Source organism: Lates calcarifer, linkage group LG12 (assembly GCF_001640805.2).
Source record: "Lates calcarifer isolate ASB-BC8 linkage group LG12, TLL_Latcal_v3, whole genome shotgun sequence".
NCBI lineage: Eukaryota > Metazoa > Chordata > Actinopteri > Centropomidae > Lates > Lates calcarifer.
In genome coordinates, this window is record NC_066844.1 from 18886952 (window position 1) to 18900926 (window position 13975).

The 13975-nt window shown below is 41.8% G+C and overlaps 1 protein-coding gene across 1 annotated transcript in view; it reads right to left on the reverse strand.

Moving 5' to 3' along the window:
• Positions 1–13975, reverse strand: part of LOC108884055 (arf-GAP with coiled-coil, ANK repeat and PH domain-containing protein 3) — a 56335-nt gene that overhangs the window by 23389 nt on the left and 18971 nt on the right. The window contains exon 3 of the mRNA XM_018677703.2: positions 3807–3864. Coding sequence (XP_018533219.1) covers positions 3807–3864 — 58 coding nt within the window. The remainder of the gene's footprint in view (positions 1–3806; positions 3865–13975) is intronic.

Genomic DNA, 13975 nt, shown 5'->3' on the forward strand with positions numbered 1-13975 from the left:
GTCACAGCGATGATGAAAATCAAACAAAGCTTAAAAGAACTGTTAGTCACATGTTAAATCTGACACTGAGACACTCAAATTTTGAATGATCTTCATTTCTGTATCAAGGCCAATGCCGGCACCTTTGAAGCTGCTGTGAGTTTTCACTGAGCATTTTAATACAAGTGAAAATTTATAGATGCAAGTAAATTTGATGATATGGGGCCTGTGGTCTTAAAATGTGTGGTATGTACAGAGTATGTACACTGATTTTTATTAAGAAAAAAATGCTCTGGACCCAAATTGTTGTGAGAATTTAAAGGGCAACACTGTATACTGCAGTAGTTCCAAAAGCAGGTGTCTGGGGTCCCTTAAAGGAATAGTTCAATATTTTGGAGAAATACACTTATTCACTTTCTGTCAGACAGGAGGATGATACCAGTCTCATATCTGTCCATTAAATATAATGGTTAACCTAACTCAGCAGAGAGACTGGAAAGAAGGGGGAAAGAGCCAGACAGGCTCTGTCTAATGGCAAAAAAATCTGCTTACCAGCATCTCTGAGACTCCCTAATTAATATGTTATAAACGACTGTACTATATAAAAGGCACATAACCCCCTGCTTTATGGAGGGTTATGTGCTAGACTAGTTTGGATTTTGTTACCCTTAGACAGAGCCAGGCTGTTTCCCCTGTATTTCCACTCTTTATGCTAAGCTAAGCTAAGCTAAGTTAAGCTAAGCTAAGCAGCAGCTAGCTGTGGCTTTATATCTAAGCGCACAGATATGTCAATCTTCTCCTCTAACTCTCCGTAGCAAGCACATGGGGACTGATTTCAGACAAAGCCATGTGAGAGCAGAAACCTAATTGTTAACATGTATATTACCAGGTGCAGACAGTTTGCAGCAATGGCATGTGCTTTTTTAAACACCACATGAATTGGCAACCGCTACACTTTCCCACTTTACGGGTAATATGATAAGCTCCAGAGTGGTACACTGTCATTACCACTGTACTGACGCAGCTGTGTGTCCTGCTGAATCAGAACATGCGTACGTGTGTGTTGGTGAGGGGGGGGGTCACAGAAGAGTGAGTGCTGTAAACCTTTAATTATCTAATTTGGTGCAGCAGTTCTCAAGGTTGCTGCTATGTGAATGTGGTTTACTGGATGGCTGAGAGTAAAGACCTTTACACTGCACAGGCCAGAGATGGGAAATTAGAGAGTGATGACCGATAACTGCACAAACTGTGACAGCACGACAAAAAAATAACTGTTGTAACATGTATGTGGGCATTGCTGAAATGAGCTGCAGGCTCAAAATGTGCGAGTTTTATCTGCAAAATGTACAGTGTGCACACTCAGGATGTATAGATGTAGTTATCTGATGCGCATCATGCAATGTACTGTGTATGTTTCCCCTTCACGTGGACGTGACCGATGCGGTTATGAATCCATGCAAAACACAAGGCAGCGCGATGCCTGCCCTGCTGCTGCTCCCGGGCTGGTCTGACAACATATCTGTCAACAAACTGGGTGATATGGGGGAATCTGATCTCATCGTGTGTTGTACTGAGCCCCCTGGGTCTGAACACAGCCATTAGAGGCACAGTGTATGTGTCAGGAGTTGTGGATTAATGGGCTGGAAGAACCACGGGGGTCCACTCAGACTCAAAAGGCCACATCTGGTACCACATGACAGACCTCATCATGTTAATTGACCGAAACAGTTACAGTGTGAAGAAAAGGTCCTGCTGATCAATGAGGTGTAGGATAAGCGTTTTAAAATTTTGGCTAATTATGAATGATCCACAGCAACAACAGTTTTGATAGTTGTGGAATTTACAAATTGAAATCGATTGACTTTAGACTAGCTCTGGAGTGATCTTAATTCTAGCTAGCAGGCATAGAAACCATTACAGTGGACAGCACTGTGTTTTTCCACACTGGTTAGAACAGTCAACTTCACTGCAGGCAGGTTCAGCTGTCATTAATCTCATAAACGTTCTCCTCTAAGAGCCCTCAGTGCTGTCAGACCATCCCTCAGGCAGCTTCAGAGCATCCTAACAGATCAATGTGAGGACCCCTGCTGCACAGAACAAATAATCCTGATGGAACCCCCCACCCCACCCCGCCACCCCACCCCACGCTCTGACCAGTCACGGTCATCTTTCTGTGCTGTTCAAATGGAGCTCAAAGTTCAATAGAGGGTCCTGACCTGTTGGGGGCAGAAATAATCGGTAGGTAGGTGTGTGTGGGCACATGGATGTATTTTTGTGTGTGACGGGGGTGGGGTGAGACAGACATTTGTTTAAGGTGTCAAAGTGTCGCCTGCTGCCTCGCTAATTTAAGAATGTGTGTGTGTGTGTGTGTGCGTTTAACTATGCAGAAGTATTGATAAACCGCAGAGATTGCAACATGAAGGACACATCACAGTCATTTAAACAACTTATTCATCAGTTTAACAGACCAGCTCTCTCTCTGTCTCAGTCTGTTCTTATTACCCACAAGCCCCACAAGATGGACTACACTTACGAGAGACCTCAGTTTGACCTACAGGAAGACTTAAAAGACATCTAATATCTATTGGTGATGCGTGCAAGCATGCAAGAGATAAAAAAATCGTTTTTAAAAACCAACAGACGAGAGGGAGATGGAAGACAAAAAAGGGTGCGGTCACTGCTTAACTACATCAACACTATCTCATCCTCTAAATGCTCTCTGGTTTACAAGTCTATTAGTTTATCTGAAGAGGCATTATCTCAGCTCATAGACTCTCTGGGGACAGTTAGCCATCCATTCCTGCTGCTCCTCCGCACTTGTGAGCCATCATTATGAATAACACGATCTGACAGTGAGGCAACTATGACATTTCTTCATGTTGTGTCATCTGCCTTCAACTAGTTTCATTATCATTTCAGATTAGTTTTTGAGGGGGATAATAGCAGTTGATATCATTTTTTAAAAACCTTTTATCACCCACTACTCTTCTAGTACAACATGTAGAACTTTGATAAATTACACTCTTGACTTTTCTGTCATGCCAGTCACCTTTTAAAAGAAAAAAATCCAGGTGTATTGCACTGCAGACTAACTGAAACCTTAAAAATATTGTGTTCCCAGGCAACTGCTAATTGCTAATTTGCTTCATTTCATGTCTTGCAAACACAAAACATTAATAAGTTGCTATTATCATATTGCATGGAACAAACATGGTCTGGTCTGGACATCACATAAAACATGACTGCTCTGTGCGATGATCACACACTACAGAACGTAAAGCATAATCAGTGTTTGTTCAGCGGGGTTACTGTGTACCAGTACCTGTGTGTGTGTGTGTATAAGTGTGTGTTTTTTTGTTATCTAGCAGTACATGAGCCTATTAAATATAATAACTCATGTCTGCAGTGTTTTCCTGGTTTAAATAACTTTGACATTTAGATAACGGGGCGTGAGAGGATGACAGACAGAGACAAAAAAAGAAAAGAGAAACACAATTACAAACGAGAGAGAGAGAGGCAAACAGGCAGACAAGTGGAGATACAGAGAGAGCTTTCATCAGTTTCACAGTGTCTGAAAAAAGTTTATAGACAACCTCAACATCTGACATCTGGTGGCATTTTTTCATTCAAACAATGTGAATCAAAGCCAAATGGACCTCTCATAGCTGTTCTCACAATGAGCACTGTCATGTCTACATACTGTACCTCACAGGTATCTGTACATGAGCATATGTACTTAATGGAAGATACACAGATACATGCAGTTAAATTGTTCAGGCTGATATTTTAATGAGTCACAGCCACACAGTCCACGGCCCGGTTCATACCTTGTCGAGCTTCGCCTCGATCTCCACCACATCTGTCTCCACATCGTCAATGCCAGCCCTGTAGAGAGAACACAAAACCAAATAGTTAATCAGATCTGCTCTTCAGTAATGCCAGACTCTGTACAGACCAGGAGGGCCGCCATTTCTGAGAAGAGGAACCACAAATGACTCTGAAAAACATTACAGTCACGGTCAGAACAAGATTCAAATTCTTGTTTGGGAGAGATTCTTGGATTAGTGGTGAGCCACAATATCACAGTAACTAATAACAAATGACTGAAAATTATATCATTTAAGTTTAAAAGGATTGTGTTTGTGACTTGTAAACCCCCCCACCCCCCACCCAGAACAATGGGAATAAAAGAGAAGGGAGAGATGAACGTGTGACTGAAAGAGGACAGTAGGCAGATCAAAATAACAGTGTAAAGCCCTGTGAACCTTGTTCTGTGTATTCAAACACGAGCTGCATGGTCTTAGCATTTACAGTATCTGTGTTTTACTCTCACTGCCAATCAAGCTGCAATCAGTAACCACACATCACAGTCTCACAGAGTTGAACATTAATCCTGATGACTGGATTGACAAAGGCATCACTCTGGAAGATTAGTGGCCCCGGCTGAGCTGCAAAATCAATGAATGACATCATGCAGAGACAGAGACTGGTACTTAAGTACCCATAAGGTGAGCTGTTAAAAGAGGCAGCAGCAACAGAGAAGGTTTTATATTTGGTATCACCAACTTAGCATTGAGTAATGACATAAATGCAATAACATACTCCAGAAGTAGCTATCATTTCATTTTTTTATTTGAATGTACACTAAATATGACAATAATGGAAACTGATGGCCCTCGGGTGGGCGAGAAGCCTTTACCATCCTTCCCCTCGGGGGTCTTCTTCCATTAGTATGTGAGCACACACACATACATGCACAGACAACCAGGACCACATTTACAGGGTCAGTTGTTATGGCAACTCCTTATATATATGGGGCACAGAGGTTGTGCTTGGGATCTTACTGTGTCAAATTGTATATCTTAAATCGATGACACACACACCTACATGCACAAATATGCCTCAGTAGACTCGCTCAGACATCACTGTGTATAAGAATACATACATTAATCTAAACTTATTTCCCAGTCTAAAGTCTTCAGGATCAGCTGGAGCTTATTGGAGCAGGCGGACGGAGTCAGCGTCACGCCCTGCATGCGCTGGAACATGTTGGCCATAAGCCCCAAAATTGTGGGAGATGATGATCTCATCACACAATCTCAACCGCACCCTCGTCTTCAGCTCTTTTACACTTGTAAAAACACTCTGACAGCTGATCTTATACATCACAGGAGAGAATTGAGTGCAGAGTCAGAGGAGGAACACGTGAATAATTATGCCTGGCTTAAAGGTTGTGATTCTGTCTGTTTCTGCTTTAGAGGGGAAGCACACAGTGAGGGGAGGGGTGGGAGGTGGAGGGGTTGGGTCAGTGGCTTTACCACCTGCTCCAGAGAACAACATTCCCAGAATTCCTTTCTGCTCCTGAGCATTTTTACAATGCCTGGAGATGCGTGTGTCTGTCTTGCACTTGTCCTCTCCTCCTCTCATCCACAACACATAGTGTTTATAAAGGCCACATGACACTGACACAGCAAACAAGCACACGTGTGTGGTCTGCACAGAAGGCTGATTTCTTATTGCCTCAAGGGGAAAAAAATGATAGCTGGAAAACAGAGGTGATGGGAGCATGGAACTTTCAACAAGCTGTGTGTGCGCAATTTGTAGCACTTGAGCACTGTTGCTGCAAAATTTCTGGCACGCAGTCCAATCCATCAAACTGGCTTACAGTTTCTGCTCTTGTGCTGCATTTTCAATTAAGAATACAACACTGCACACATATACACACACACAAGCTCCACTCCCAAGCAGTGAGTCAAAGCCAACTGTATCATGTTCTCTATTAAGTCGCTCTGAACCAAACACGTTCAATGTCAAACTGCTGTTCAATCTGGAGGATAAGCTCATTACAAGCGTGTCGTGTCTCGAGCGGCACACGCCACCAATAAACAGCCACTTGCTTGACATTTGAGGACAAAGGATGACACTTTATACATCCGCAGCCGATAATCTATTGATCAAAGTTTTCAAGTTCTGGTGCTTGTATTGCAGGTTGGATGCATGTGTTTTTCCAGCATGATTGTGCGTGTATGTCAGTGTGCACTGGGAATTATGTGCAGCTTTGAAAATCAATACACTAAGAAGGTTGCCAGCTCTGTCAAGGTTAAATACCCCCCAAAAAAACAGAACTACAGAGGCAAATGTGTGTATTTGACAGCATGTGTGAGGTTGACCATGCATGTCTGTCCTTATTTGCCCCTTACAATAGCCTCTACAGTGTGCAATATCTCAGCTATTAACATGTTTCCTCTCACTGAATACACCAGAGAGTTATGGGATAAAAGTGAAATCGAGTAAGATTGTCTCCTGAGGAGGATTATGGGTAATACTGCAAGACACAGCGGCTGCATGAAGATGCCACTGCAGAGAGGATGAAGATGATATGTACGCATGTGTTTCAAAATTTTGTCTCCATGACACCAGTGTGTGTGTGTATGTGTGTGTGTCTGTGTGTGTGTGTGTGTATGACTTTAAACACTGGAGAAACACCCCAAAGCTGCTCTGATGATGACAATGATGATGCAGGAGGGGGCTGGGCTCATACTCACCGCCAGTGGTAGCAGACCTGTATGGGGTCTGACATCACCAGTATGGGGGGAGGGGAGCCTCACGTGCACTTGCTCCACGTGCACACCCATCAGCCCCAACAACCATCTACACTAGTGCACAGTCTATTCTTGTCCTCCACGCTATGTGTGTGTACTCTAGCATGAAGCTTGCATGGCTATCCTCTCAAATCTCCTCACACAAGAGAAGCACACACAAACACACACGCACACACACACACACACACAAGGCAAGGCCTCTAGCCCAGAGACATGCTCAAGCCCCCCCATGTCTTCCAGACTTGATGTGTCACATGGCATCACATTCACATCAGCATCACTTCAAGGACCAGAAGGACGGCGGCGGAGGGAACAACAAGTCCTCTGATACCAGGCCGAACCCAATGGCTAAAATACTCGCATCCAACTAGGCATTACCACGGATATTCACTAGAAATGACATGATACATGCCTGTTACACATAATGTGCCTTGAGTAAAACAAACATGTGACTGTGTAGAGTAAAATCCAAGATGCTAACCTGCTAAACAAGGGAACTGGAGCAGCACAGAGCAAGCTATGACTGAAAATTGTCAGCTTTTAATGAAAAAGGCAGCTTCTCATCAAATCTAATGGGTAATGGCGCAAAGTATTGTGTGTGTGTTGTGTGTGTGTGTGTGTGTGTGTGTTGTGTGTGTGTGTGTGTGTGTGTGGGTGTGCGCCCTGGATAAGTCTTAATTTAAGGTCAACCTGTTCTCTTCGTGCTCCTAATCTGAACCACTGATCTAAAATGCACATGTATGTGTGTGACAGATGTGTATTTTTTTTATTCAATACAAAAAAACTGTATTTAACTAATGTATTACCAAGACAAATAACCATGAAAAAATATCCTACGTGTGTATTCTTATAATATTTGTAAGCTGACTCAGCAGTTCAGGCTGTGATGAGCAGTGACCTTGTTTTCTACTGACATCAGGTGGATGGAGAGCAAATCCACTGTCTCGTGTAGTCTGACCTCACACACATACACACAGACACACACAGATTATCGTAAATAAATGTAGGATATGACATACTGAGAGTGTGCACACACAAACACACAGAGTCAGACAAATGGAAATAAACTAATCAGACAATAATATGACAACAAACACACAAACATATACACACACACACATTGACCCAGAAACCTACTAAATACATGGTTTCATCAAAGAAAATCCTCTTAGCCTGTTAGGACACAAGCCAAAAGCAGGTGTAAAACATCCAGTCTGCCAAATTTAGTTCCATTCACATCACACTAACAGGTACCTCACTTTTAAACAAAGAGGATGAATAAGTCATAGGGCTCTTGCTGCTGGTGTTTGCTGAGAGCTGGAACATTTATCTAAAACAACATTTTCATGCCTCAAAGAAGGTGAACAGCAGTGAATGGAAAACCATAAAATTACTTAAATGGCTCATCATGCATGTTTTTACTGTAGTAATAACAGCTCAGGGTTGTCTTATATGCATGCATGCATGCCTAATTGTGCTCAGCTCTCATGGGTTCATAAGACACTGATTAGCGTGACATCACTGAGCACAGACATGTCAGACATGACACATGTAGTAGCAGTGGGTGATATGAAGATATATGCTAATTTGTCAACTGTCAGGCATTTTGCTATGCTATTTACAGTGGTGGTTGTCTCATTTATAACTCGTTTTCAACTTGCAATAAGTGGCGCTGCTTTAAGGCAAGACTGGATATTTTATAGGATTTTAACATTAGTGAGATGAAGTGTCTTTATTTGTCAGAAAACTCACACACTCACTCAAACTCACTGAATTAACCACAAACACACATCCCTGCCTTGCTTGTTCACCCGTGAACAGCTTCTCAATTGTTTTTCCAGGAAATTAATGATATATCACAATAAAAGTATTTATACTGTGACAGATTTATTTATATTACCCACCAAAAGGTACAAACATAGTCTACACACTCAAAACCAATAAGATGGTTGCTTTATTCAGCTTTTAAACCTTACAATTTACCACAAGTGGTTACGCATATAGGACCATAAAACCCACAGTATATCAAAATTAATACAATTCAGACTCATCCATGTAAACTGAAAGGTTTAGCCTGTCTCCATCACATTTCCAAACAACTCATCCAATTCAGTCTAGTTCTGGGTACTTTGAAGAAAAGTACTATCTCATTATTGTACTATCTCATTAGTCTTTTATATTTTGCAGAGTATCCTAAAATAAAAGTTAGACATTTGAATATTATGTTTGCTTTTGACTTGTTGTAACTAATACTGCTGATTTTCAAAAAACAGCATAAATGGAGGAGAAGTCTTGTTGTTATTAAGCCATCTGTTCTCTTTGTATACACACAGACTAAAACTGTACATTCTCATTTATAATGTATACACACTTTCATCATCCTCCACCCACAACTTCAGACTGCACACACGCATACCCAGACATACACACACACCAAAATATCCCCTTCCCAGAATTCCAAGTAGCGAGCTCCATGGCAACCATTCATTGACCCCAATCACCATGGCAACAGGCATCAGCATTACTCACGCTTTTTTTACTGACCAATTTCCTCTTTGTCTGATGTGTCTGTCCCTGAACATCTCCCCCTCACTCTAACCACCTCCTTCCTTTTTTATAAAATGCTCATTCTCCACTGATTTATGTTCTTGTCTCTTTTTCCAGAAGGGAAAAATCAGTCAAAAGCTACAGAAAGCTACTGATACAATCTCTGTCACTGGACAGGCCAGTGTATTACAGTGGTAAGCTACTGGCTGTACCGTGGCTTGTGGTACAACTGCAGCGCCCACTGCCACAGGCAAAGTGCCCTTGAGTGGCATACTGATCCCTAGAAGCTACAAAAGGCTCTGTGGTCAGTCCTGCACTCTGCAAAATCATCATCATAGCAAGTCTTTTTTTCCCTCCTGTGTTTATGTCTGAAAACGCCTGAAACTTCTGTTAGTGTTGAGATTATTTTACTTCTTTTGAATAAAAGCCTTTTTTTTTTTAATAAAGTCACTAATGAAGTGATCTGCATCATTCTCCTAACATCACTTGTTGCAGGAAATTTACCACACAGATGAAACTATACAGGAAACATAAAATCTTATTGTATTTTTGTCAATTGAAAATTTGCAGATTTTATCACCAAACATTAGATGAAATAATGTGCTATTACAGATAATTTGTTTTGTCTGGCAGTGAGCTGACGCAGGTGGTTTTGGGGAGGGGACAGTAACTGCAGCCCATCCCTCATTTCTTTGTTCTCCCATCCCAACCCACATTCAAACAGTCTCTGTACGAAAATCAGTTTTAGTCACCTGGAACAAACATTTACTGCTGTTTCCTTCAACTCTCTGCATCATCAGAGGGTTCTCTTTAATGGGACTCTTTCTGATTATATTCTCAAACAGTCTCTGTGCTTTGCTCTAATTTTTCTTCACAACGTCCCCCCCGAAATCCTCCATTCCCCTTCTCTCTTTGTTTCATTTGCGCACGCCTCTTTCTGTCCATCTGACAATCTGTCTGTCTGCTTCCTGTCTGTCTGTCTTTAACACTCCTTCATTAGCTGTTGGCATGAACAGTGTATGTGTGTATGTGTGTGTGAGAGAGAGGGGGTATACCAGAAAGACAGAAAGAGAACTGGTGAACAAATTCTGTACACGAGTACAGTATTTGATTGACAGTTTGATTGTCCACAACTACTCTGTAATTAAATATTAAAAATCTAAGTTTATATTTTATGACGAAAAGTTACAAATTTATGAAAAATGTAGCTCTGTCATTTGATTTCTGCACCAGCTCCATGCCACTAAATGCACACACACGTGCTCAGACTCAATTAAAGGAGCCTCCAGTAAATGATCCTCACAAAAAAAAAGAAAACACACATTTGCCTTTAACAGACTGCCTTTTCACACCAAAAACAAGCCAAGCTGAACACTAGTATCTTATGTGCAGCTAACAAAGATGCCTTCACTGCTTCCCCGTAAATCCCACCCCTCCCAACACACAACAAACATCACACTCATTCCCTGAAAAAACATTTGACTGCGCCGATGGCTGACGAGACAAAGAGACTAAACATGATGTGGACAAAAAGGACAACCCCTACTTGTATCCTTGAGCCTCGGTTTAATGGTATTACACGCAACTGAGCTGACTAGAGACAAAGTAATATGCTGATCCAGAGCTCATCAGCAAACTAAAACAAATCTGCAGTCATCATTCAGGCATGTTTCTGTTATGATGAAATCATATTACATAGTATGATGTGTCAGAGTTAACAGTTCATCATTAAGTAATCTGTCAGCTAAGAAATCACAATGTCCAAGAGCCAAAGGTGACGTCTTGCTTTACTTGTTGTTACTTGTTTAGTCCAACTGGCAGAAATATTCAGTTTTAAATGATTTAAAACACTTCAGAAGCTGGAAATAGAAAATGTGGCATGCTTAATGAATTGCTGTTTCTTCCACTCAACTATTCATGGAAGAGATGTCCATCAATGGTACACTCTACGTGTAAACAGTGAACTATGGTATAATTCATATGATTTTTGCTTTCAGGTATTACAGGTATTTCTCCCTCCAGAACTGTAGAGTCTGGATCAGTGATGACGGGCCTCCTGCTGCTCCTATGGTCCTGCTCAACATCTGCTGTTATATTTTAAATGATTAGTCCTATTTCTAGTCTTATTGCTGCTATTGTTATTACTACTATAATCACTACTATAATTGTCATTACTATGCATACCACTTTACATCTCTATATTGAATCTGCTTTAAGCTATGTTCTTGGATGTGTCGGTTATCCTCTGGCCGCCCACCCCGAGTCTGGTTCTGCTCGAGGTTTCTGCCTCTTAAAAGGAAGTTTTTCCTTGCTACTGTCTCCTAGTGCTTGCTCATGATCAGAATTGTTGGGTCTCTCTTTCTAAATATAATAATATAAAGTGTACAGTTTAGACCTGCTCTCTATGAAAAGTGCCTTGAGATAACTTTTGTTGTGTGAATAGAATTTAATCTAATGTGAGTACTACTGAGAGTTATTACTACAACAATTTGTACCTGTTGACAAGACAGTGGTGGATTAATGCTTGAAATTAGCAGAGATACTCAGATAGTCAGAGATTTTTGATGGAGTTACAGCCATATAGTGAGCAAGATTTCATGAGAAGCAGAGGATAACAGACAACAGTGTGTGTTGAGATCACGCTTAATGCAGCTTTAGCTTCACTGTCTGTCCACACATTTATCTGTGCAGTAGCTATATAAATCAACAGAGGATTACCACAAACTCACTATAAGAGAGAAGACACAGTTTCTCTGCTTCTCAGCAGCTGTCAGACCACCTGCCCGCTGGCCTCACTGAAGAAGAACACTGGCCAGAATGTGATGTGTTTTTGTTATCATTACTTGCAATCAGCCACTCTGTACTCCACTCTCTATAAATACAATACATCTCTAAATATTTCTGGTACAGTAGAGTCGTCTGGGATGTGGAAACGTCATTATATCATTCCAGAGTACATTCCAGCCACAGGCCACAGGAAGTGTGCTGGAAGCTTCAGAGTGCGAAACAGACAGAAATAATTTCTCTCTAATGCATTGTAACCGCAACTCGAAGCCAGGTGGAACAGATTTCTCTTGGAAAACACAACATTTTCTCTCCTTTCTTGCCAAGAGAGTAGGGCAGGGAGCAAAACAGGGAAAAACGACTGAGAGCGGCTGTTTTCCACAGGAAGCCACACTGCTGACTTTGAGAAATGCAACGTGAGTTACATCATCATCAAGTGACACTAAGTGTTTTGTTCCTAGCCTTAAACCTGTACAAGAGAAAGAAACAGAGGGTTATAAAATGATATATGTACCCACAATCTGCTCCACCAAGCACTAATATTTTCTTTACAAACGCATATATACACACACATGCACAAACACACACAGCTGTCTCCCTCCCTCCTGCTGATCCTAGTGTTTACCCCCTTTGTGTGTCAAAGTGGCACCAACTTTCAGCACATTTTCTGCTTCAACAATTCTGACTACCATAACGAAAAAATATCCCTCTTAATGTTTTTCATAGTGTTGGGCTTGTTTCTATTTCCACTGCATCCTCACAGCAGGAGGCAACATCGCTGATCTGCAATATTATGGCCCTGCTTACAGTGCTGTGGCCACACTTAAAACACTTTTGAGCTGAAACACACTTTTGAGCAGCGCACAAAATTTTAGTTTTGACAAAAGACTTCACAAGTTGAGCCTACACAGCCTTGTGTCCTCTGTCCCAGGGGAAGGGAGCTGTGGTCTGGGTGGAGTTCAAGATTTTTTTAGTGTTGAACCACTTTTGGGATCGAGGGCACGTTTGATCTTGTGTCACTCACACTCTGAGGAATTTGTGCTCACAGACTCAGTCCCCAAATACTGTAAATGACGGGCCTTGTCTTCTCAAATTGGGGGGTTAAAGAAATAGCTGGAAGACAGAGATAGACAAGGCAGAGGATCTACGAGTGTGATCAACCACAGGAATGTCGAGATCACTTAACAACCCCCCCTTACAGTGTCTTTTTTCAAGAAAGTGAGGTATGACCCAATCTGTAAAGTTGGTGACTGGAGCTGAGAAATTGTAATAGCGCAGCAGTGCCACAGACTGAAAGCAGCAAACAGTAGGCCTGCACGCTCAACCCAAACTCCAACCTCTTTAACCAGCACTGACCCCCCCGGTGGGGTGTAAGCAGCAGCCGACACGCATTCAGACGCAGTCTGCATGGGAAAGGCAGGGGAGGAAGAGGACTCCCTGTGGCGCGTAAGTACTTTGTTCCCAGGACTCTTTTGCTTCTGTCCTCTTTTACATCCATCCCACCTACAGCCAGCTGATGGTGAGGGGGATGAGGGAGGAACAGCAGGAGGGTAGAGACGGAGTCACACTGGAGAACAATCGCTGTGTCCAGAAGCCATGGTGGGATTATGAGACAATGGACCCCTGAGTACAGACATGTAAAAGCCCCACCTCACATATTACATGATGTCCTATGGGTATACTTTTTTTTTTTTTATATATATATAGCGCCAATTCACAACAGAAGTTATCTCAAGGCACTGTACATATAGAGCAGGTCTAGACCATACTCTATCTTATAAAATTTACACCACACAGATCAGTATATGTAGCATTCGATATGGAAAATAGCTGTTATGACCAATGTCCAGACAAATATATGCTGCAAATATGAGTTTCCTGTTGCCATTTATGAAGGCAACAATCCAAAATCCCTCTACAGTCTGAATGAGTGTGGGACAGACAGTAAAGACTTCAAATAACCCCACCTCTCACTATGCAATGTTCTCTTCACAATAATATCTTGTGACTGGTGTTAAGGCCAAAGCTAAAGGTTAACATCACCATCTCTGTGTTGTGATGAA